General features: G+C 38.7%; 3 protein-coding genes across 7 annotated transcripts in view; 2 read left to right on the forward strand and 1 right to left on the reverse strand.

Moving 5' to 3' along the window:
* LOC120439369 overlaps nucleotides 1–24,633 on the forward strand; it is a 115,622-nt gene that overhangs the window by 79,677 nt on the left and 11,312 nt on the right. The gene's annotated exons all lie outside the window — the stretch shown is intronic.
* On the forward strand, nucleotides 113–4,147 carry LOC120439366. Of its 4 annotated transcripts, none has more exons than XR_005612595.1 (11): nucleotides 113–241; nucleotides 493–561; nucleotides 1,128–1,208; nucleotides 1,305–1,426; nucleotides 1,759–1,808; nucleotides 1,915–2,265; nucleotides 2,350–2,436; nucleotides 2,847–2,924; nucleotides 3,069–3,198; nucleotides 3,291–3,917; nucleotides 4,093–4,147. XR_005612595.1 is itself a non-coding variant. In XM_039610287.1 (10 exons), the coding sequence occupies exons 5-10, from the start codon at nucleotides 1,766–1,768 to the stop codon at nucleotides 3,301–3,303; spliced, it is 702 nt and encodes a 233-aa protein (XP_039466221.1). In that variant the 5' UTR covers nucleotides 113–241; nucleotides 493–561; nucleotides 1,128–1,208; nucleotides 1,305–1,426; nucleotides 1,759–1,765; the 3' UTR covers nucleotides 3,304–4,081. The 4 variants fall into 4 exon arrangements, 2 of the variants coding, with proteins under 2 accessions (XP_039466221.1, XP_039466223.1); XR_005612594.1 differs by having other exon boundaries at nucleotides 4,089–4,143; XM_039610287.1 differs by lacking the exon at nucleotides 4,093–4,147 and having other exon boundaries at nucleotides 3,291–4,081.
* On the reverse strand, nucleotides 11,878–15,720 carry LOC120439370. Of its 2 annotated transcripts, none has more exons than XM_039610305.1 (3): nucleotides 15,667–15,720; nucleotides 15,200–15,559; nucleotides 11,878–12,020 (listed from the first exon to the last, which is right to left on the reverse strand). In XM_039610305.1, exons 1-3 carry the CDS (start codon nucleotides 15,713–15,715, stop codon nucleotides 11,980–11,982), a joined length of 450 nt encoding a protein of 149 aa, XP_039466239.1. In that variant the 5' UTR covers nucleotides 15,716–15,720; the 3' UTR covers nucleotides 11,878–11,979. The 2 variants fall into 2 exon arrangements, with proteins under 2 accessions (XP_039466239.1, XP_039466238.1); XM_039610304.1 differs by lacking the exon at nucleotides 11,878–12,020 and adding an exon at nucleotides 14,029–14,575.

Consider the following 24,633-nt stretch of genomic DNA (forward strand, 5'->3'; position numbering starts at 1 on the left):
TAAGTCAAAATGAAAGTGAAACTAAAAAACGAACCACAAAAAACACAGCAGCAATAAAAACATAAGAAAACAACCCAACAGATGAATGCTGACTGGCCAGTATATCATGATGTCACTGATAGGAGGAGGAGTCTTGTGTTGTCTTAACTGAAGCCTAAACGCAGTATCGACGTGTTAAAGCGAATAAAAAGCTACCAACGGGAAGAAGAAGAGACAACGGGAGTATGAACTTGATCTTTTAGTATGTTTTGCTGTGTTTCTGTCTCATTCTTCCCTGTTTTGTACTGCTGTTGGTATTTATTTATTATTATTACGTTTTTATCTTTTTCTTAAAATGTCTTTGTAAAGTAGCAGGACTAAAATGTTACATGTCCGATAATGAACACGTTTAATCACAGTCTGTAAAAGAGGATGTGACTGGGATTAACAGTTTGAACACTTAATGTTATTCTGCTTCATCCGAAACATTCAGACTGTTGTTTGTTCTTCCAGCTGATTATCAGTTGATAGAATTGATGTGATAGAAAGTGGACAGATCGCCGATCGCTCTCCTACAAACAAGTAAGTAGACGTTAAAACATCCCGTGTGAACGTGTGTGCTCCTGTTGTTTACTTCTGTTGCACTCACTGTTTAAATAAGAGACCAGCTACGTGGGCTAATTTTCATCAGATTGGAAACAGGATAAAACAAACAAACACAACAAAACAAATATCTGAGAGAAAAAGGACCGAGAAAGACGAACAGCTTTTAGTTTGTTCATGTGATACAAAACAAGAAAACCCAAAGGGGGTTTTATGAAAGTGCGCAACATGAAGTAAACAGCGGCACAGCGGTGTTTACAGTGTCAATAAGACTTTATAATAATAAATTAATAGCAAATAATAATATTATTATTATTATTATTGTTGTTGTTGTTGTTGTTGTTGTTGTCAAAAACATGAGGCTTGTGGATTTTTCTATCATAAACAACAGAAAACTGAATGTTTTGAAACAAATAGCTTGTAAACATGCCTGTATAGAAAACTATATTAATTTTTTTTATTGTTGAAAAAAATCAAGAAAAAAAATCAAAATAAATCTGAATCTGTCTAAAAAGTCTATTAAATATATTTTTGTGAAATTTCAGGAAGGAGATTTAAACCGACAGTGAGTACATGACCTTGATGTCCCTTTGAGGCCTTCTGAATTCACTTCATTTAATTTTCTGGTGAGGACCAATCTTTGTTGCCTAATGTTCAGCTGTGAGGTCTGATGAAATGTAAATCCATAACACTGATTTTTTTTTTCATTTTAAATTGCACAGGTCAGTGAGTGTAATGCACCCAGTAAAGTCAACAGGAAAACTTTACATGTTCTTCCACAGTCGTAGAGAGGAGCTCATGGTTCGTAGAGACAGCTGCCAGAGACGGAGAAACACAAGAACAGGTAGAAAACTCAGCCTAAAAACATCTAAACATGTTATTGGAGTAATACTGAAAAAACACACTTCACTCTTATGTCAACAGACCATTTTCAATCTTGTAGCTGAAACATGCTATTAATCCCTTATCACAGAAGTAGATTAATTCATGTGCTGGTTAGCTGCACAGAAACTGTGTCTGTGTATGCTCTGTGTGGGGAAATCACTCAGTGGTTTTTAAGCTGATGAAAAACTCTGTATGTGAAAAAAATGTGAAATATTTCAACACTTCTGTTTTTATCTTCTTGTTTAAAAAAGTTATTTATTAAAACGTTCTTCCTCTGATTCATTCTCACAGAGAGAAGATGATCAGGATCCTTCTGTTTCTCAGCCTGGCGTCCTCTGTCTGTGAGTGTTCACATTTAAACACAGTTATCTTTTGATAAATTCAAATAAATAAATAAATAAAAATGATAAATGAACACACAATAATGAGGTGGTGTCTTCTCAACAGGGACGTTTGTTTTGAAAAGGACTCCGACTGTCTTTGAGGCCAAGGAGGACGACAACATCACCATCAGCCTGGACAGTCAGCTCCAAGCTGACGTGTCTCTGGCTGACATGATGTGTGTTTTCCACTCAGACGTCACTAAGATTTTGTTTAAAATGATCAGAGGAGTGGAGAACTCTGAGTCTCAGGATGAGCAGTTTGCAGGACGAGTTCAGACTGACAGAGACGCTCTGAGAGGAGGACGAATCAGACTTCATCTGTCCAGAGTCACAGCTGAAGACTCTGGAAGCTACAGGTGTGACGTGTCTGCCGACTACGACAACAGCCTGAAGAGATGGAGGCTCGAGACAAATGGTAAGTTGACTCCTTTATCTCTTTAGGATGGGACTGTAGCTTCAATCCAGATGAACAAACATTAATTAACATTTTCATCCTCAGAAAACTTTGTTTTGAGTGTGGGTCCAACCTCTGATGGAGACAGCAGTGACGTGTCACTCAAACCTCCAATGTTTGGACCACCAAAAGGTAAATCAGATTTGAGGACCTGCATTCAGAGAGTGTTTCAATAAATTTTATTTTTATTTGTCTAAAAAGTTCAGTGTCATAAATGTATAGTAAATTGTGGAATTATTTAAGTTAAAAATGTCTAGACTTCATTACGGTTGTGATAACCTCCAGGCTGATTTGCACTGACAGGAAGAGTTACATAAAAATGTCTAGAAATGTAATAAAGATAAAACTTAAAGTAACATTCAAATATTTATTATGGTGTGGAAAATTTCTCATCCATAAAGAAGATGGTCAGAAACCAAATCAAGTTTGTTATGCTTCATAATTTCTTTCTTTTTGTAAAACACATCAATTAAAACAATAACAATTTACTTTTTTCAGTGAATAAATCAATATGTCACAGAATTTTGTTTTTCTCTGTTCAGGTTTTGCGTCTCTGTACATTAAGGTGAGGAAAATAAAGGTGGACAAAATGAAGCTTTCGAGTGCAGGTGATGCTGAAGGTAATTCAGGAAAATGATGCAGGGGGGTTTGGGGCACATACAGTACAAGCCATGCATGTGTTACAGAAAGTAGAGGTTACAGCATGCAGGGTGAGAACTCGTTACTGTATGTACTGTTTTCACAAACAATCCTTTGTGTTCTAGATCCACAACTGGCAGGAAGAAGGACAAATCAGGAGGAAACGGTGCTGTTTGTTCTGGCCGTATTTTTAATTATTGCAAATGCGGTAACCATCGTACTTTCAATAAAATTTCTTCATGATGGTTTAAAACGGTAAGTTGGCAAACTTTTATTGCATCTACATGTTTGACTGTTGTCTGCATATGATTTTGTCTGACTGTGGTGTTATGTGTTGTATATTACAGATCAACAACATGATGAAACACTGCTACTGTGTCCCTGATCAAATGAGTCAAACCAACAATGACTTTCTTACCTGCTCCAGTTGTGCTAATGTTAAAAACAAACTAACAAACAAACAACAGCAAAAAAAGCTCACTATAAGAAAATTATACTTAGAAGATGAAAAAAGACCAAAAAAAGAGAATCACAGATGTTAAAATGCTGATTCTTTGCTTTCGAAAATCTTTCTCAGTATTTGTTTCTTTTCTAAACTGAGCTTTTGAACTAAGAGTTGATAGATATAATATTTCAGAAGCAAATAATTCTAGATGTTAGGGTTTAATTTCCCCATATATAACGCATAGGCACTATGATGTATTTTTCTCACTTAAAAATACTCAAATGAAGATCATTCTATATAATGGGGATAACAGCCATAGCTGGACTGGCCATCGGGCATACTGGGCATTTGGCCGGTGGGCCGATGGTGATTTTTTGTTTTTATGGGCCGATGTTTTATAAACACTGAAAGGTGGTGGGTTGGCCAGATGCTGGCAGATCTGTAAAAATAACTAAATTGTTTGGTGGTCGCTTCCACAGATTCATTAACATTAGCAAGTGGTGGAGGCCAGCAGGTGGATGAGGGAAAGGTGAGGCAGGAGTTATTCTGCATCCTTACGCTGTCGGCTGCATCTTCTTCTCTCATTCTCTCCCCCTCCCTCTCCTGTTGCTGCTTCAATCATGACACTGATCAATGATCAGCTGATCGGTGTTTCTGACGCAAGTCCCGTCTCTCTTGTTTATCGCCCACTTTGCACCAGAAAGAAGGAACCAGCGGAGGTCGCGCCAAACAACAGCAGCACGTTTAAGCTTAATCAGCTGTTGTTAGAATTTATTTAATATTACTTTCTAGTATCAGCTGATGTTTGCTGGAGCCACAGCTGTAAAGCTGCTGGTCATGATGTCGGTTTGGATATGTGGTGAGAGGGAAACATGAAGATGAAACCAGGAGATGTCCTTACTGAATCATCAGAGCTGAACAGGTGATGTAGAAACAGGTTTACCTTTTAGGTGACATGAATGGGTTGAAGGGAAGTTATGAACTGTTTCTGAGAGACAAATAACACCAGGATCCTTTTCTATGTAGCTGACAGCTGGTAACTGTGCAGGGGCGGATCTAGCAAAGTTATGCCAGGGGGCCAGGTAGGGCATTAACAGGGAAAGGGGGGCACAAGGAAATACTTTTCTTTTGTTAATCTCATTTAAAATGTCTCACTTTTAACAAATGATTATCTGAATCTTACAACTAACGTTTTCATCTGATGGAAAATGTATAGAAACCCATTATTGTACATAGTAATTTCTTTTTTCAGGGTCCCATCATAATTTCTTCAGAAATAAGTTCTGTATATGATGCCAGTATTTTCCCACATTTTCTAGATACTGTACCAGTACTGTGTGTAAAATACCATCAAAAAGTCAATTAAGTTTTATTCTTTCTCACCTCTTTCTGTCTCCTTTCACTTTTTAAAGGTTGCAATATTAGAAAAAAATATTTTGCCCTGCCATGCTGTTTATTGATGTGGTAAAAAAAAAGTTTATGAAAATATCACTAAATCTGTCATTTATTATTTTTAATATTCAGTAATGATAATGTCTCACCTCTAGCCTTCTCTGTCTTAATTTCAGGTTTCCACCATGTGTTGTAAATAGTTCAGGAGGTTAACTCGACCAAGGAGTCTTTGGGTTTTGGCTAAGTACGGTTTAGAATACCAGAACAGGGAGGATGGTGTAGGTTTAAGTTTATTAGATTGAGACATATATAACAGCAAGACAGTGTACATCACTGTCACAACAGAGTTAGTTTTTATTCAAAGGCTTTATGGTTTTTCCTATAATACCTGGTGGGCTGGTTTCTAGTCAAAATGCCCGGGCCGATTTTTCGTCCCAGTCCAGGCCTGATAACAGCTGTGGGGTTTAAGATAGAAAGAACAGATGTGATTTTCTGTACCATCTCTTCAAAGTCCTTCTTTTCTGTATCTATTACCACATTGTGTTTATATGCACAGAGAAATAATTTACTTGTTATCAAAAGGGACTTTGATGTATGATTTCATCAGTTAAATTGCACAAGGCGTATTGTAGAGGGTACAGCAGCCATGAGCGGCACTAATGCTAACTTTATTTGAAACAACTTGTCTATAGATATATTGATTCTGTTCTTGACATAATATTTTGACTTTTAGAAATGTTGTCTTATTCTCAAAATGAAAAATGTAAAAAAACCTGTTGTCAGTTATGTCCCCACAGTGCTGCGTGGTAGACTGCTAAAACAGCTGCCGGCGCATATGTTCTTAAGCTTCCTGTTTTTCTGGTTCTTTTTGTCACACTCATGGCAGTCAAGACTCTTTGCCATCTCATCACTCTGGCAGTGCATATCCTGTTTACTTTGAAGTGAACACAACATGGTTTCAGAGCTGAAGCTAACTGGAGAGCTAAGCAGCTATCAGAGGTCAATGATATGGACAAATCTGGGGAACAGAATCCGCAATGCGGTTTGATGTGAGTCATGGACAAGGCGCTGCACTCACACTTCCTGGACTATGGTGTGACCAATTTTTTGAGTGGACAGAGACATTAATCTGAGAGGCAAGAAGAAAGGTGGAGGAATTCTACAGTTTCTCAGTATAAAGGGCTTTAATAATTTGGCTGTTATAACACAATAATTTCCCTGCTTTCGGGTTAAATAAAGCATATTTTATCTCACCTTATTTTTTATTCAGTGAATAAACTCAAAAACAGGAAGCAGCATTAGCTGTTAATAATTATTACAGTTTAAAAACCAAGTGCAGTCAAAAGGAAGCGTGTGAGCTTTGGAAAACCTTTCCCAAGTGGGACTTCACTGTATAAGAGTATCATATGGCCACACTGATGCATAAGCAGCAAATGAATCGTAGTATCTCCTACTATTAAGTAAACATAACAAGATTGTGATATTTTTCCTTAGTTTACAACATTAGTGGCTAATTTCTAAAGAAGTAAAGCACCTCTTATTGTTATATTGTTGCACCAAGTAAAATAAAGTACATTTTTTACAGAGAGCATTGACTTGCTCTTGCTCTAGTGTACAGACTGTGCACCAAAAACACACAGTATGGTTCTTAAATGGGTCTTAAAGGGGGCATGAAAGCTACACAGGCTAATTTACACCATTGAGCCATGCTCTAAATAACTGACACAGATATAACTCTGTCTATGAAGCTAGATTTAAGAAATAAGTGCTTGAAGTTCAAGTTTTAAAAACAAGTTTAGCGCCATCTTGTGCCAGTACAGAACGAGACATCACCAGTTTGGCTAGTTGCAGTTAATAGACTTATATTAGTTTATGTTAGCTAACTAGTAACAGGACCAATAATTCAGGGAAAAATAAGGACGCTAAAACTAAAAATCAGTCTGAGGGGGTCACCTGTGTGCTGTCCCTGTCTGTAACAATGAGTTTTATGTTAAAAGTAAGTGGTTCCTTATTGTTTAGCTCTAGCTGCAGTGAAACGGGAAAATCCACCTGTTAGTCGTAATTTTCGGGTTTGTAAAGCATTTTATAAATGAGGACTGTGTGGAGCACAGCCTGTTTGAGTCACCAGACTAACAAGCTGGAATCCGACACGCCAGATTTTCCTCGAAATGCCGGATGCACCGAGCTATGCAATCAGGTGGCAAAGCAGAGGTTTGCAGAATGCAATCAGTGCTGTTTTATGCAATAAAATATTCTCTTTTTTCTCAACACAACCAAACAGTTAACATCACTACAGGTTACAACACGTATGTCACATAACAAACGTAACTATGTTTCTTAGCCCGTTTTATTCCAGCAGGTGTCACTGTTTCACTTCAAAACATTTCCAAACCTCATTCTCTTTTTGTCACATCGGCAGGATCTGTTCATGTGTTCCAGACAGTCTGACCTTATTTAAATAGCAAATGGACACATGATCTCTGAAATTTCATTTTTATTTTATTTTTTAATTATATTTTTTAATGGAATGAGTTTAGTTTATTGAGTAGATTAAACTCTACAAGAAAATTTCAGTTTTAATCCAAAATTTAGATAAACCAATTACGGAAATAAATATATTAGACCTGGAAAACACCACTTCACAGAGATTATTCAGTGTTTGTCTAGTTTCAGTCACAACTGCATCACACCTTAAGACTGGAAGTTAAAAAGGCTCCGTACTGTTAAAACATAATAAACATTTTATTAACCCATTAATATACATTTACATCTGTTTGTGAAACCAATCTTTAGGTCCATACATTATTAGGGTTAAAAAAAAAACCAAAAGATTATTCTCTGCACACACCTTCATGAACACACCTGCAGTCATTGGTAGAAAGACTTATGTGTTAGCATCTTACAGAATTCACCTTTAAAACACCAAAAGAGCAGAAACATGTTCACATGAACTCTAAAAATATCAGAAAGATATCCTTATCAACTTGGAATGTAAATAATGTAAAGACATTTTTTTTTTCTGGAAACAACATTAGATGCAGGAATGAGAAAAAAATATAGAAAATATAAATGAAGTTCTAAAATGTAACTATGGATTTCTACAAGCTGTTGTCAAATTGATGTTTAGACAACAGCTTAAGATGACCTAGATCAACTACTGGTTTCCTTAAATTTCTCTGTCAATTGAATATTGATGAACATGTGTTACTGATCCTCTCTGCTCCTCATGGAAACTAACGCCACCGACGTAGAGTCGGATAGAGACCCCGGGAAACCACCACCGTTGTCTGGTGGGACTGCTGTGGACACAGGCCGAGACTTAGCAGACAACGCTGGACTGGTCTCATGTGCAGGAGTGCCAACGGGACCACCTGCACTGTTGCAGCTATCCAACCATGAGGCTAGATGATGTGAATGCAGCACTACAGACAATACCTACCGGGATTAACAAGCTGATCTAGACTACGGCAGCAGTGATCAGTGAGATGCTTGGCTACAAGTTGAACAGCCATAGAGAGCAATACCCTCCATGGAGAAGGAGACTAGAGGCTAAGGTCAAGGTAGCACAGAGGGAGGATAGCCAACTATCGGCGCTGCAGAAAAGTGCGACAAAGAAGGTGCCTAAGAAGTACAGCAAGCTGTCCATACCTGAGGCCTTGGATACTGCCAAGCAAAGACTCACTGTTGGAGTTATTTGGTTAAATGTTGTCATTGTTGTGCTTCAATTTGTAAACCTTGTCTTAAAAAGCATGTTTAGATATTCTTTTGTTCTCCTCCCCAGCTTGTTGAATGGTGGGGAGGCTGTAATGTTTAACCGCAGGCACATTCCATGTGAGATTCTGGTATCCTTATCTTGTGAAGGATGTTCACTCCCAGCCATTTAGGGGCTCGCCTATGCTTGCATATGGTGAACCATTCAAGTGAAGCCGTATGTGGGGAGATAACCTTTGGATAACTAGGAAATGTGGTTAAACAGTTGTAAGCATATATTGTGTGCCAGGAAGTCATGTATACAGAGACACATACACATTCATTTACATGCCCACGCATGCATGCACATACACACAGTGCCTTAGTTTTTATGGTACATCACAGGGGGTTTATGGTGGGGGGTTGTGTAACTAGGTTGAATAAAAGACTGTGAGAGGAAACTGAAGTTTGGAGTTGTTGGCTACAGTTGTGCTTGTATTAGCTCTCTGAGCAAAGTCTCCCCTTGAAAGTAAAACGTACGAGTGGCTCTTGTGTTCTGTATGAAGTCTCTCGTGGTATAATTCCAGAAGGGTCGCATGTGTACTCTCAATGGCAGGGGAACAATATGAGAACAGCACTACTTAGAGATGGAGATGGAACAATACTGGAAGAGCAGATGGGAGAAGGATGCAACCCACAACAGCAATGCTCAGTGACCACAGCAACCTCCCTGAACAGGGTCCAGTAACCATCACAGTGGCAGACATCCAGGAAGGGATCTCTAGTATGAAGAGTTGGACAGCACCAGGCCCTGACATGATTTGCTTGTACTGGCTGAAGAAGCTGACTGCACTCCATGAGCGTCTGGCAGCACAAATGAACCAGCTGCTAGTTGACGAGAGACACCCGGAATGGCTAACCGAAGGCCGGATGGTCCTGATCCTCAAGGATCCCCAGAAGGGACCGGTCCCATCCAACTACTGACCAATAACCTGCCTCAGTACTACATGGAAGCTCCTGTCAGACCTCATAGCAGCAAAGATGAACAGGCACATAGGTCAATACATGAGCTGGGCACAGAAAGGGATTGGCAAGAGTACCAGAGGCTCAAAACACCAGCTACTGGTAGACCAAGCAGTCAGCCGAGACTGCAAGACCAGACTGACCAACATGTGCACTGCCTGGATTGATTACAAGAAGGCCTATGACTCAATGCCCCACACCCGGGTCCTGGAATGCCTAGACCTATACAAGATCAACAGGACCCTAAGAGCCTTCATCAGGAACTCAATGGGAATGTGGCGGACAACACTAGAGGCCAACTTTAAGTCCATAGCACAAGTCACCATCAAGTGTGGGATCTACCAAGGAGATGCTCTGTCCCCACTGCTGTTCTGCATAGGCCTGAATTCCCTCAGTGAGATCGTTGACAAGACAAACTACGGGTACCAACTACGGAATGGAGCAGTTGTCAGCCACCTCCTGTACATGGACGACATCAAGCTGTATGCCAAGAGTGAACGAGACATCGATTCATTGATCCACACCACCAGGATATGCAGCAATGACATTGGGATGACGTTTGGACTGGAGAAATGTAGTCGAATGATAACAAAGAGAGGGAAGGTAGTCAGAACTGAGGGGATTGAAGTACCAGAAGGCAACATAGCAGACATAGAGGACAGTTACAAGTATCTGGGGACCCCACAGATAAATGGGAACCATGAAGAGGCAGCTAGGAAAGCTGCAACCACCAAGTACCTGCAGAGGGTCAGGCAAGTCCTGAGGAGTCAGCTGAATGGTAAGAACAAGATCCAGGTTATCAACACCTACACCCTACCCGTGATCAGGTATCCTGCTGAGATAATAAGCTGGCCTAAGGAGGAGATAGAAGCCACTGACATCAAGACAAGGAAGGTCCTTACCATACCAAGTTCAGCACCCTGAGGCTGTACGCTAAGCAGAAGGAAGGAGGCCGGAGACTGGTGAGTGTCAGCACCACGGTCCAGGATGAGACAATGAACATGAGCGTGCTCAGTGAATGCTGCAGGCAGCAGAAACCCAAGAAAGAGAAAGAAATGGAGGAACCATCATGGAAGGACAGGCCCCTACACGGCATGTACCACCGACAGGTAGCGGAGGTGGCTGACATCCACAAATCCTACCAGTGGCTAGACAAACCTGGACTGAAAGACAGCACAGAGGCACTAATCATGGCAGCACAGGTGTGGGGGGTAATAGAAACATTCTCCTGTTTATTAGAAAAGATTTTGATATTTTATGGAGCAACAGATGAGTGTGGTTAAGTTAGTTTTTAGGAAAAAGAAAGAAAACAAAACAGTCTCTTTTTTCTCTTCATATAGCATTACCTTTGACAGAAAATCTTTTCTGATGCTCTGAATTCTTTAAAATGTGAAATATTTTCAGAGCAAATCAAAGTGCAGGTTTTTCTTCTGGTTGCATATCACCATCTCTCTTTCCTCTCTCTCTGCTTTGCTGGTTCATTGTAAATATCAGATGGGAAAGTCACATCAACACTCAAATAGTTTGCTCAACAGGAGTTTTCTACTTTTTTTTCTTTTACCCAGTGGCACTTTTGAACATCTGGGGTAATGCTAAATCAGACATCATCAGATTTAATGAGGAGGTTGAAGACTGATTCTGGCGTGTGACCGTGACCATCTGTGGACGAGGTGCAAGTGGGATGGTGGTTCACTGGTGTGTACTGTAAACTCACAGCAAGAAGGTTCTTGTTCCACCTCCTGTTTGTAGTTTTGCTAGTCTTGATTGAAAAATACCAGCGTTATTTCATTTAAGGAGCTGTCCAGTGCACTGCCAAAAAAATATAATTTAAGATAATATTATTGTATCTCTGAACCATGTACAGTTTTATGACTCAATAACACTTCTTTGACCTGAGCTAAAAAGTCAGATAAGAATGTGAAAGAACTACAAAATGAAGACAGACCGAAGAAGAAAGGAAAAAAGGGGAATGTTTTTTTGTTTTTTTTGTTTTTTAATGCTGGTGAGCTTATAGCGCCATCATCTGGCCAAGAGGAAGAATGTTAGTTCCATAACTTGAAGGAAAAAAAAAACATACACTACTCAAAAATTTGGACACACCTTTTCATTAATGTTGTTTCTTTAATTTCACGACTATTTACTTTGTAGATTCTCACTGACACATCAAAAGTATGAATGAACACATATGGAATTATGTAGTAAACAAAAAACTGTGAAATAACTCAAAACATGTTTTATATTTCAGATTCTTTAAAATAGCCTCCCTTTGCTTTGATTACTACTTGGCACACTCTTGGCATTCTCTCAGTGAGCTTCATGAGGTCGTCACCTGAATCGGTTTTCCAACAGTCTTGAAGGACTTCCCAGAGATGCTGATCACTCATTGGTCCGTTTGCCTTCACTCTGCCATCCATCTCATCCCAAACCATCTTGATTGGTGTCACGGGGTCCTCTCCTAAACTTCTCTCGAACAAATGCAGGCGTAGTCAGGAAGCGTTCAGCGTGGATAGTTTATTCTGCTGGCCTCCTAGGTGCACAAAAGATTATTTACAAAGAAAATAAACAACTAACTTAATTCAAAACAAAACAAACATCTATATAGAAAACACAAGCGGCTGAGCCAGTCTGCATGCTACCCTTACTGTAACATCTCACAGAATGCCCAGGTAGGCCCTGACAGCCTCCTTTTATACCCCATTGCCCCTCCCACTAGGCATAATAGTCATCCCTTTATTATTTCTTTTCCCAAAACACTCTTTTTTCCTCAGCTTATTTCCAGCTGTATTCCTACAATACATATATACAGAGAGTGCAGAATTATTAGGCTGTATTTTTGAGGAATAATTTTATTATTGAACAACAACCATGTTCTCAATGAACCCAAAAAACTCATTAATATCAAAGCTGAATGTTTTTGGAAGTAGTTTTTAGTTTGTTTTTAGTTTTAGCTATTTTAGGGGATATCTGTGTGTGCAGGTGACTATTACTGTGCATAATTATTAGGCAACTTAACAAAAACAAATATATACCCATTTCAATTATTTATTTTTACCAGTGAAACCAATATAACATCTCCACATTCACAAATATACATTTCTGACATTCAAAAACAAAACAAAAACAAATCAGCGACCAATATAGCCACCTTTCTTTGCAAGGACACTCAAAAGCCTGCCATCCATGGATCCTGTCAGTGTTTTGATCTGTTCACCATCAACATTGCATGCAGCAGCAACCACAGCCTCCCAGACACTGTTCAGAGAGGTGTACTGTTTTCCCTCCTTGTAAATCTCACATTTGATGATGGACCACAGGTTCTCAATGGGGTTCAGATCAGGTGAACAAGGAGGCCATGTCATTAGTTTTTCTTCTTTTATACCCTTTCTTGCCAGCCACGCTGTGGAGTACTTGGACGCGTGTGATGGAGCATTGTCCTGCATGAAAATCATGTTTTCTTGAAGGATGCAGACTTCTTCCTGTACCACTGCTTGAAGAAGGTGTCTTCCAGAAACTGGCAGTAGGACTGGGAGTTGAGCTTGACTCCATCCTCAACCCGAAAAGGCCCCACAAGCTCATCTTTGATGATACCAGCCCAAACCAGTACTCCACCTCCACCTTGCTGGCGTCTGAGTCGGACTGGAGCTCTCTGCCCTTTACCAATCCAGCCACGGGCCCATCCATCTGGCCCATCAAGACTCACTCTCATTTCATCAGTCCATAAAACCTTAGAAAATCAGTCTTGAGATATTTCTTGGCCCAGTCTTGACGTTTCAGCTTGTGTGTCTTGTTCAGTGGTGGTCGTCTTTCAGCCTTTCTTACCTTGGCCATGTCTCTGAGTATTGCACACCTTGTGCTTTTGGGCACTCCAGTGATGTTGCAGCTCTGAAATATGGCCAAACTGGTGGGAAGTGGCATCTTGGCAGCTGCACGCTTGACTTTTCTCAGTTCATGGGCAGTTATTTTGCGCCTTGGTTTTTCCACACGCTTCTTGCGACCCTGTTGACTATTTTGAATGAAACGCTTGATTGTTCGATGATCACGCTTCAGAAGCTTTGCAATTTTAAGACTGCTGCATCCCTCTGCAAGATATCTCACTATTTTTGACTTTTCTGAGCCTGTCAAGTCCTTCTTTTGACCCATTTTGCCAAAGGAAAGGAAGTTGCCTAATAATTATGCAGACCTGATATAGGGTGTTGATGTCATTAGACCACACCCCTTCTCATTACAGAGATGCACATCACCTAATATGCTTAATTGGTAGTAGGCTTTCGAGCCTATACAGCTTGGAGTAAGACAACATGCATGAAGAGGATGATGTGAACAAAATACTCATTTGCCTAATAATTCTGCACTCCCTGTATGTATATACAGACATTTATGGCCACTTCCAGGCAGCCTACAGTGTTTCACAATAACAAAAAAAACACAACAAAAATAATGCAGTTCACGTGACCTTTTCAAGCGCGCGCAAACCCACTATTTGAACCCCGGAACACAATACCATCGGCTTCAATAACCACTCGCATAATCGGCAATCACGTAGAGTCTACACGACGGACTTTATTAAAGGTAAGCAAAAAAAATATGTTGGCCACCCTCTGTGCCACTCAAAATATAGCTCTCACCCCTTTTTTGTTTATCTGCCCGGTGTAAAACGAATAAACAATAATAAACAAAATTTAAATTAATATTACAGATGAAACTGGTTCACTAATTTCTGTGTTAAACCAGCTAACTCAAATCTCCTGGTGTTACATCAGCAATGTCATCTGGCGGTTACGAGTTTAGAGCAGAATAAACTTGTTTCTGAAGCTTTATGTTTTGTGATGAATCTTTCTGATAGATGTGTGGACTGTAGGTTCCTGTTAGTACTGATGGGTTGTTACTATAAGAAGCTCAGCATCTGTACTTCTGCTACAGAGTTCTGTGTCCTGGCTTTATTTCTGAAATAAAATAAAAGTATTACAAACACAGCCAGCAGAGCTGCTGACACTCCCATTAAAATGTAGAAACCAATCATTCCCTCATTTTCTGCTGTTGAGTTTGTTGTTGGTCTCTGAGGTTGGAGCTGATCAGAAAATGCTGTAAATGACATGAAAATATTAACATTAAACATCAGAATTAAACTGATAACAGTTCATTTCACAGTGTTAGTTACAGATAATATAACAATAATCTCATAATAATAACTTTAATGTATAGAATAAAACAGCTCTTAGTTTGTAAACTCTACCAAAGCTACTTCATGGACTATGTAAAAGAGAGAGGTAGCCACGATGACATGACATCATCTATTGTTTAGTGAAGGCCTGTTATGAAGCATTGATCTGAGTATTTTTACCGTCGCCATCCTGACTTTTTTCAGATTTGGACATGAAGAGCGAGAGGCAAATCTGACTGAGAAACTGAAATGTATAATTCTCCTTTTGTAATTTCAAAAATATTACCGGTATTTAGCTTGAGTTCAGCGGCAGATTTAGCCTGCTATGTTTAGACGAACAGGCAAACATTTTAGGAGATTAACTGGTGACACAAAGTTTGAGGTGAAAGCAATTGACTGATAATCTGCAGGTTTCTGTTTCAGTCACCGTTCAGATGATGACATTTCTTTGACTGAGATGTTTTCATACATCATCCTAGACATACACATCATAAACAAATTGACTGTAAACCACTTAATAAAAAAGTTTAACTAAATCATCTTACCAGTCACGTTGAGTCGACATCTTCCAACACCGAAGCCATAATCAGTGTTGACCTCACACAGGTACAGACCCGAGTCATCAGTCCTGAGTCTGGACAGTTGAAGTCTGATTCGTCCTTCTCTGAGGGCGTCTTTGTCACTCTGGACTCGTCCTGAAAACTTTTCATCCTGAGACTCTGACACCTCAACACCTTCATGAACATGAAACAGGACTGAGAGTGTATCATTGATGAAGCGTTCACAGAGGATGTTGAGAGTTTTGGAGGATCTGTCAGGTTTGGTGGTGAACGTCCACTCCAGTGTGATGTTGTGGTTCTCCTCTGCCTGATAGGAGGTCTGTGTCACATTGACTACAAATGATCCTGTTGAGGAGACAGAGAGGGAAAGAGAGGAGCAGACACACTGAGAACTGGAACAAATCTGTTGTTGAGCTTTATTTGGAGTTCATAAAGTGAAGCTGTAAACTAACCAGAGACACATGAGGTGAGGATGATGAGCAGCAGGATCCTGCAGATCATCTTCTCCCTGTGAGAGGAGACAGAGGTGAAGAGTCATCAACACATGAGGTCAAAGGTCAAAAACATTCATAAAATAAGTATTTGATTGAGCATAGATAATTCTGGAAAGGATTTCCACTTGATTAAATTGCTTTATTTTAGCACTTGGCAATTCTTTTATTACAATTAAATGTACTTGACTTGGACCAACTTAATTAGTTTCTGATGAATCAACTTATTTACTGCACTTGATTCCTACTTAATTCAATTAAGTTGAGCCAACACATGGAAATCGCATTAGTCCAAAAAAAAAACCTTAATCCTAACAGAAAGCCATTTATTAATGTGTGAATCATTGTGGGGTGGGCTACACCCTGGACAGGTCACCAGTCTATCGCAGTGCTAACACAGAGAGACAGACAACAATCTGAACTCAGATTCACACTCATGGGGAATTTAGAATGACTCATTAATCTAACCCCACTACTTGCATGTTTTTGAACTTTGCGAGGAAGCCAGAGTACCTGGAGATTGGGGGAGAACATGCAAACTCAACACAAAAAAGGCCCGCTGATGGTGGATGTCAACTCAGGACCTTGCTTTCAGGGAACAGTGCTAACCACTAAGCCACCGAGCTGTCAAGCCATATTTTTTTTTAAGTAGGAAAGCAATGATTAAAAGGGTTGATACAGAATTTAATTTATTTTTGTCCTTGACAGGTTAAACCACAATCAATAGGAATAGCATACACACACCATGTGTATGCGTTTCTGCCTCTTTTAACCCCAGTGATTTTCCGGTTTTTCAAATCTCGTGTGAGCTTCTTCAGGCAACTAACCACTCTTGATAGAGTGCATCGTCTCGACGAAAATAAATTAAGTTGTTGAATTATACCATACCGATCCTACTTGATTTAATTACGTTCACCATAGAAACATGAAGCTGTTTAGTTCAAATCACAAGTTAAACTGTTGTAAATGTAACAATCACCCAATGTAATTTTTTTTCAGTGCAAAACATCTGATCCTGTTCATGATCCTAATTATTATACTTATAGACCAAATCTACATGACAGTAACCTGTTTAAAAAAAATAATAGAAATAATAGGAATAAATGAAAAAAACACTCACAGGAAAGATGAAGATTCCATAGCGAAAGAGTCCATCTGTCAAGGTGTGATCAGCTTCTCATCTCTGCTGTGAGTTCTCACTTTCTTCTCTTACTAAAACTATTACCCCTTCACGTTCACATTCAATCAAATATGAAATGTTCAGGGCGAACTATGGAAAAATGTTTGTTTAAATATTATGCAATATTTTGTCAAAACAGAGTCATATGTTATTTTTTTTAAAGGACATGACCTTGATGTAAGCGAAGGTTTGTTCTGTTTTCTTTCAACAAATTAGTCACTCTGTACTTTGACTTCAATATTAAAGTTTGAATAGATCACTCAAACTAAGGACTGCTACACAGGTAGGTAGTATATGTCAAATGTTAAAATCTCCCAATTCTTTTAATCTTTGGGCTGAAGGAAGGACAATACTCGGTGTATAAATGCTCAATCAACAATTCTTTATTTCCATACAATTCAACACTTATGAGCACAAACCATCCGGATGGGGAGAAATGCATGAAGAGGGTCACAGCAAATCTCAAACTGGTGGAGGGTTACTCAAGCTCTTATAGCCTCTAGTGGCCCCCACCTACTCGTAAAAACCTAAACATTCACATTCTTTCTCTCACACGGCGCCTAAGTTATGACCTCGGTTCCTTGTTTTATCTCCTCCTGATGAGATGGGGCAGAAAATCTCTCTGGTATGTTCTGTTCTCTTCTAATCAGACAAATAAGGCCATGACTCTCTGAAAACGGTATTTCTTATAACTCAGCAGTATAATGCATCATAAACAATATCATTCATTCACAATAAATCAGCAGTCTAATCTAATACAAATCAGTTTAATAAATCTAATAGTTATCACCTCTTCAGAAGAATAAAGCAAACTAAAACTACATAATAATTTCACAATCATTAATCAGGGATATAACATGGCATAAGATAATATAATAATCTCACACAAAGTAACATCCTCATGGATGGCATAACCCAAGGTTTCCTAGCAGAGCATTGCCCAAAGCATCCCACTGCTGCTGACTTTCCTTCCCATAGAGCATCCTGGTGCCAGGCATAGCTGGACTGGCCTATGGTGATTTTTCGTTTTTATGGGCCGATGGGGTTTTGTGTTGTTGTTTTTTGTAACGGTATAAACAATGAAAGGTGGTGGATTTGCCAGATGCTAGCAGATGTGTAAAAATAACTCAGTTGTTTGGTGGTGACTATGGCGGAGTCCACAGAGGCCAGCAGGTGGATGAGGGAAGGGGAGGCAGGAGGAGGAGAGACCCGAGGCGGCCGCTGGTCCGAGTTTCAGGTGAACTGAACTTCGGGTAAGAACTTATGAGCTGCAGTCTATCTGGGTCAGATATAAACCAAGTTCAGGTGTAGTTTTTTTTTTCGTTGTGCTGACGTTTTACAGTCAGTTACAATAACTCGTACTAGCTCAACCTGGTGCTCATGTACCCACGATTTTGGTGATGGACAGGGGTCAGCACAATCCCTTCATTTCAGGGGCTCAAAACTAATTGGACAAATCTCTCTGCCAGGTCTTTACTTTCATTTTCTGTTTGTTTTTGAGCCTTTCTGTCTGAAGTTTAGTCTTAGACAAGTGAAATTCATCCTTAATTGGGTTAAGATCAGGTGACTGACATGGCCATTCTGTCAAGGTCTGCGCTGACAGACCGTGAGAAGTGTAGAGTTGTTGTTTTTGTGGGTAAAGGTGAATGCTTGGAGATGAATTGAGCTGCGGTTTGGGGAAGGCCTCGAAGGGGACTGGCAGATCCCCATGTACTAAATAGAAGTGAATAGATAAAGAATTGAAAAGGGGAGGGTGGGGCACATAAACGAGAATGAACAGATTGCAGAACTGGGGGAACCTATATAGATGAGAAACGGAAGGAGTGTGTTTGAAGGCGTCGTTCCGCTCCAAATTCTGATACTTAATTTCCAAATATGTCTGATCGCTGTAGATCAGCATGAAAATAATCCAGTTTTCACTCCCAAAGATTGAATTTTAGTCATTTCGCATTTAACTATATATATATTTCAATTAAAATAAAAATAAAAAATAAAACCTAATGCTATTCCAGCTTCTAGCTTTGATTGATGGTGTGTAGAACAAACTTCATGACATGAACGCCTAAAAATATTGAGTCAGCCAAACACATCCAAAGTTTGAGGCTGTGAGTAAAACAAATCCGACTGAGTGCAAAAACAGCTGCAAACCTGTGTGGTTATTACAGTAAATACAGCATTCTTTTCTCTGTATGTTTTATTTTATAACCCGATTTATTGTGAGTAACACGATTGTTAACAGCGGGAGAATTTTGCTGAAACACACTGATCTTTCCAGTCACAATTTGTTGTCTTTAACAGTCTCAGTATTTTTCTTTTCTTGTTTGTCTGAGGATTTCTCTAAAACGTGTCGATCACAATTAATGATAGTCTGGTAAAATAAGTAGCTTTGTTTGGAGTAGTGCAAGACTTGGCTGTGTCATGGTTTCACAGAACAGCATCATGAAGATGTAGTGATAGCCAGTTTGGCCAGCAGGTGTCACTGTGGAGATGGTTTCAGATTGCTTCAAAGCCTTGACACAAATGCTTTGAATTAGGGGTGGGTTTTGATTATCGATTTTCCCATTAAAACTTCATGCACATCTCTCTCTCTGTGTGTGTGTGTGTGTGTGTGTGTGTGTATTTCAAGAACGATTTCCCATCTAAAAATCGCTGTGTCCAAATTCAGGGAAAGAATGCTCCGAAGGATTCTAGGTACACAGTAGGTAGTATCCTTTAGATTTAGAGTGCTTTGTTTAGCTGTGGAGGGTAACAACTGAAAATATGAAATAAACACGCATGTAAGCTAAGACTCTCTAAAAAAACAGCATTTGTTGATTCACTCGAAGAGCAAGTAACGTAATATGGGTCAAGTGATCAGTTTGATATCAGTCTTTTGTGATACACCGTCATATTTACATTATTTGTACAGTACGAATGATTTGCTTTGGTACCTGGTCAAACTTAAGCTCTCCTCTGTCTGCACCAAACTGGCAGGCAGCAGCTTCTCCCCCCTCCCTCACATGCATAAGTGCTGTGCTCAGTCGCCCAGTGCCTGAGCTCGGATCATACCACAATTAGGGGGAATTTACAACGGTGCGCTCTGTGCTTTGAATATTGTGTGTAGTTTTTGTTTTATACAGTTGTCAGTCAAGCATCTAACTATGAAACAAATCACACTCCAAAAGACCCTGGGCTTCTGAAAAAAATTACCCGGGCTTAAGCCCAGTAAGCCACTCGCTTTACATAGCTTTGGTTCCTCGTTTCAAGGACTTGAAGTGCCTCCCCAAGAGTGACAGAGAGAGAGTGGATAAATGTTTACAGATTTTTTTGTTAACATGAATGTTCAAGATGTTCAATAAACATGTTAAGTTTGTATATTTTCCCTTTTTCTCGAGTCTGTTTGCTCATGCAAAATGAAATGAGATTAATATATACTAAAAATGAATGATATTTAATCGTGATTAATCAAAATTAATCCACAGTAACCCTGTGATTAATCTGATTAAAAATTTTGAATTTAAGCATACATTCTTTGTGTTTATTCTGCATTTACTTCATTATATTGCATAAATGTCTGTTACAAGCTTAAATATGAAGTTGAAAAAGTGTAATTGCAGCCAGGCTATTGATCAAGTAATTGCAATTAATCGCAATTAATTACAGAAAATTGTGAGATTAATTAGTTCATTTTTTTTATTGACAGCACTAGTGCAAATATTTAAATGTCTTCCTTACATCCTGATGCTTCATGTTGCTTCAATTGGTTCTAATTTCCTTTGTCTAAATCTTTTTGTCAAAGGCCCAAGGAATAAAACAAACTTTACTGGCATCAGTTTGTTTTAAAGACACAAAAATACAGATAGTTACTCAAGTCTAAATAAGTGCGATATGAAGAATGTCTGCCTACAAAGTCTATCATCATTATTATTATTATTATTATTATTATTATCAGTAGTAGTATTAGTATTATTATTACTTTATTTATTTACTTTTATTTTGTTTTGTTTTTAATGTGAAGGACACAAAGAACAGCTGCTGTCTGTTTAGCTTCCGGACTTCAGTTCAAACCAAGTTAAAGGTGTATGACACATCCAAATTCATACCTTCAGTTCCAACAAGTCTAACCAAATGTAAACATTCAAGACTATTTTATCTAAGAAAATGTCATCTTTGAATTTCTTGAGGCTAATAACATTTTGCTAATAGTTCAATACAAACTGACAATCTACTGTCATGGTCCTGGGTCGGTAACCCAGTGTTTTGATTTTTGTATTGTCATTATTATTATTATTGTCATTATTATTATTATTATTATCATTATTATTATTATTATCTTGTTCACCAGTCAGTTGTGTCTTATGTCACTCCTGTCTCTGTGCTCCATGTTCTTTTTGTTCAGTGTCAAGTCTGCATCTCTGTATTATACTTCCTGTTTTACATTGATAGTCCCTTGTCTAATGTCAGTATTTCTAGTTTTGCTTCACCCTTGTCCTGTCATGTTTGATTGCTCCCAGCTGTGCTCCCCTAATGTTTCTCATTCCCTCGTTTCCCTCAGTGTAATTTAACCCTGTGTTTCTTTCTGTGCTCCTCATCCTAAGTCACTTGTTTCCAAGTTTCCTCGTGTCTAGCAGCTTTTAGTCTGAAGCTGACATATTTACAGATCCTCATGACTCCTTTCTTCATTCTCTGCTCGCTTCCTCCTTTTCCCTTTTCATCACCTTAGGATCATCTTTCTCTAAGGGTCGACCAGGTGTCCTTGCACTTTCCTTCTGCTTTCATTACCAGACATCTATTCATCTGTACTAAACTGGTTCAAAACATACTTAGAAAACAGGAAATACTTTGTATCAATAGGTAACTTCACATCTGAGCAGACAAGTATCACATGTGGAGTTCCCCAAGGTTCCATCTTGGGACCCCTTCTGTTTAACATATACATGCTCCCACTGGCACAGATTATAAAGAACAACAAAATAAACTATCATAGCTATGCAGATGACACACAAATATATATCACAATGTCACCAGGAGACCGAGGCCCTGTACAGGCTCTTGGTAAATGCATTGAGGAAATTAATGACTGGTTGTGCCACAATTTTCTCCAGCTAAACAAAAATAAAACTGAAGTAATAGTCTTTGGTGCAAAAGAAAAACGATTACAGGTCACCAGAGAACTTCAATCTATACACCTAAAAACCACAAACCAGGCGAGAAATTTGGGTGTAGTGATGGATGCAGACCTAAACTTAGAAAAACACATTAAGACAATAACAAAATCAGCTTACTATCACCTCAAGAATATTTCAAGGATAAAAGATCTGATGTCTCAACAGGACCTGGAAAAACTAGTCCATGCATTCATCTTTAGTAGGCTTGATTACTGTAACAGCATCTTTACAGGTCTACCTAAAAAATCAGTCAGACAACTACAGCTCATTCAGAACTCTGCTGCTAGAGTCCTCACTAAGACCAAAAAAGTGGACCACATCAGTCCAGCTCTGAGGTCTTTACACTGGCTGCCTGTCCGTCAGAGGATAGACTTTAAAGTTCTGATGCTGGTCTATAAAGCTCTGAATGGTTTAGGACCGAAATACATCAGTGACCTCCTGACCCAGTATGAACCTTCCAGATCCCTCAGGTCATCTGGATCCGGTCTGTTATCAGTCCCCAGAGTCAGAACCAGACACGGAGAAGCTGCATTCAGCTTTTATGCTCCTTATATCTGGAACAAACTCCCAGAAAGCCTCAGATCAGCTGAAACACTCAGTTTATTTAAATCCAGGTTGAAGACTCACCTGTTCTCAGCTGCATTTGAATAAAGCACCAAATCCACACTTAAGTTTAAATTTCAAAACCTACTTTTTAACTACTGATTTTATCTACTGTTCTGATTTTATCTACTGTTTTGTTTGTTTGTTTGTTTGCTTGTTTTAATCAAATTTAAGTCATGCTTTTTATTTGTTTTTGTTTTTAATGTCTCTGTAAAGCACTTTGAATCACCTTGTTGTTGAATTGTGCTATATAAATAAACTTGCCTTGCCTCCATTTTATATTCATCATACAAGTCGAGCTATATAAGTCAAGCTATCCTTTTTTTTTTTTTTTTTTTACCAGAATCCATAAACATGAAAAAGCAGCTGTAATTAAAACATTAAACACACACATAAATCCGATGGACTCAACAAATGGTTTCTGTGCTCTTGTTTTACTTATCTACTTTTTATTTTTATCATTAATCTGAACATGTTTTGATCTCTCACTGATTCTGCTGAACCTAAAGAGACTGAAACATATTAAAGATATGTTCTCCCTTGCAGTGAACCAAACACTTATTTTATTTTTGAAGTGACAGAACAAAGTTATGCTCCATGTTCACTGCTCACATTTCACAGACCTCACCTGTATGTCTTTATATCACCTCACTGATTACAGCCTCCTGCAAAATAGTCCCAGCTTCCTACTCCATCATGTCACAGTATCAGAATCAGTTCATCATGAACACACAGAGGGGAAAAAAAAACAACATATTCTAAAAAAAATTGTTACAACCAAAATTTATTTTTATACTCAAATCCAGAATATTGTGGGCTATCTATCATCAACAAGAAGCAGTTTCTATTTTATCTCAAATCATTTTCATTTACTTAGAGAAAATGGTAAAGGCAGTCCCTCTTCTGCTTTTGTGTCTCGGTTTCTGGTAGTAATTTATTGGTGAGATGCTTTCAGTGAAAGCTTCAATTTGTCCATCATCAGAAGTTCAACTGATCGGTCAAAAACTCAGCTTCACCACTCACCAAACTACCTTCAGCTTCAAACACATGTCGACATGGGGGCAACAAAGCTAAATACAAGAAAACAAAGTCACTCATTGACATATTAACATACTGACAAGCTGCTCCAGTTTCTACCTTTAATCCAGCACTCTGACAGAGAGAAAGACAAAGAAGCACCACCTGTTGGTTTATGGTGGAAACAAACTATATTTCTGCTTTTGATTACACAAAAATCCATACAGAATGATAAACACATACGACACAATATTTAATGTTATAAATCTATATTAGTTAAAAATCACAATGTTCTTTGAGCATAAAAGATAAATATATAAACACATGGATGGTCTGAAGTCACAACTGCAGTCTGACAGTTTTTATTTATTTTATAGATCAGAAAATAAAGAAGCAGATCACTTACCTTTCTCATCAGTGATGGTGTGATAAAAGTTTACTGTGGAAGTAATGAACAATATAAACATGAAGAGGAGTTTCCTACATTTTTTTGTGGATCAGTTCTAGATTGTGGTTCATTATTTTCTTTCCACCAAACCCTCTAACAGTTTCATTTACATTGTTGCAGGGGCGATTCTAGGATCAGAGCTTTGGGGGTGCTGAGCACCCACAGAGTTGCCCAGCCAGGCAAGATAAACTTTACTCGTCACGATCAGACTTCTTCCCTGTCTCTGTCAGTCCCTGCATCCTTAAATGTCTCCAGTTGTCCTGAGTTCTTTCTGACTGTCTCCTTTGTGCATTTAAACCCCTGTTCCTCCCTGTCCTCGTCATCTGTTGTCTTCTTCTTCGTTATCAGTCATCATAATTTTACCATCTCTGTGCAAATTATTACAAAATATTGATTAAAAAAACTATAAAAATGGAGGCAACTTTACCTGTGGTAAAATTGTTACTGCAGATACTAATTTTACTAATTTACTAATACTAATTTTGTGTTGTAAGATTTATGAGTTTCATGCTTTCATAGTGGTACTTGGGAGA

The sequence above is a fragment of the Oreochromis aureus genome, linkage group 3 (assembly GCF_013358895.1).
Source record: "Oreochromis aureus strain Israel breed Guangdong linkage group 3, ZZ_aureus, whole genome shotgun sequence".
Taxonomy (NCBI): Eukaryota; Metazoa; Chordata; class Actinopteri; order Cichliformes; family Cichlidae; genus Oreochromis; species Oreochromis aureus.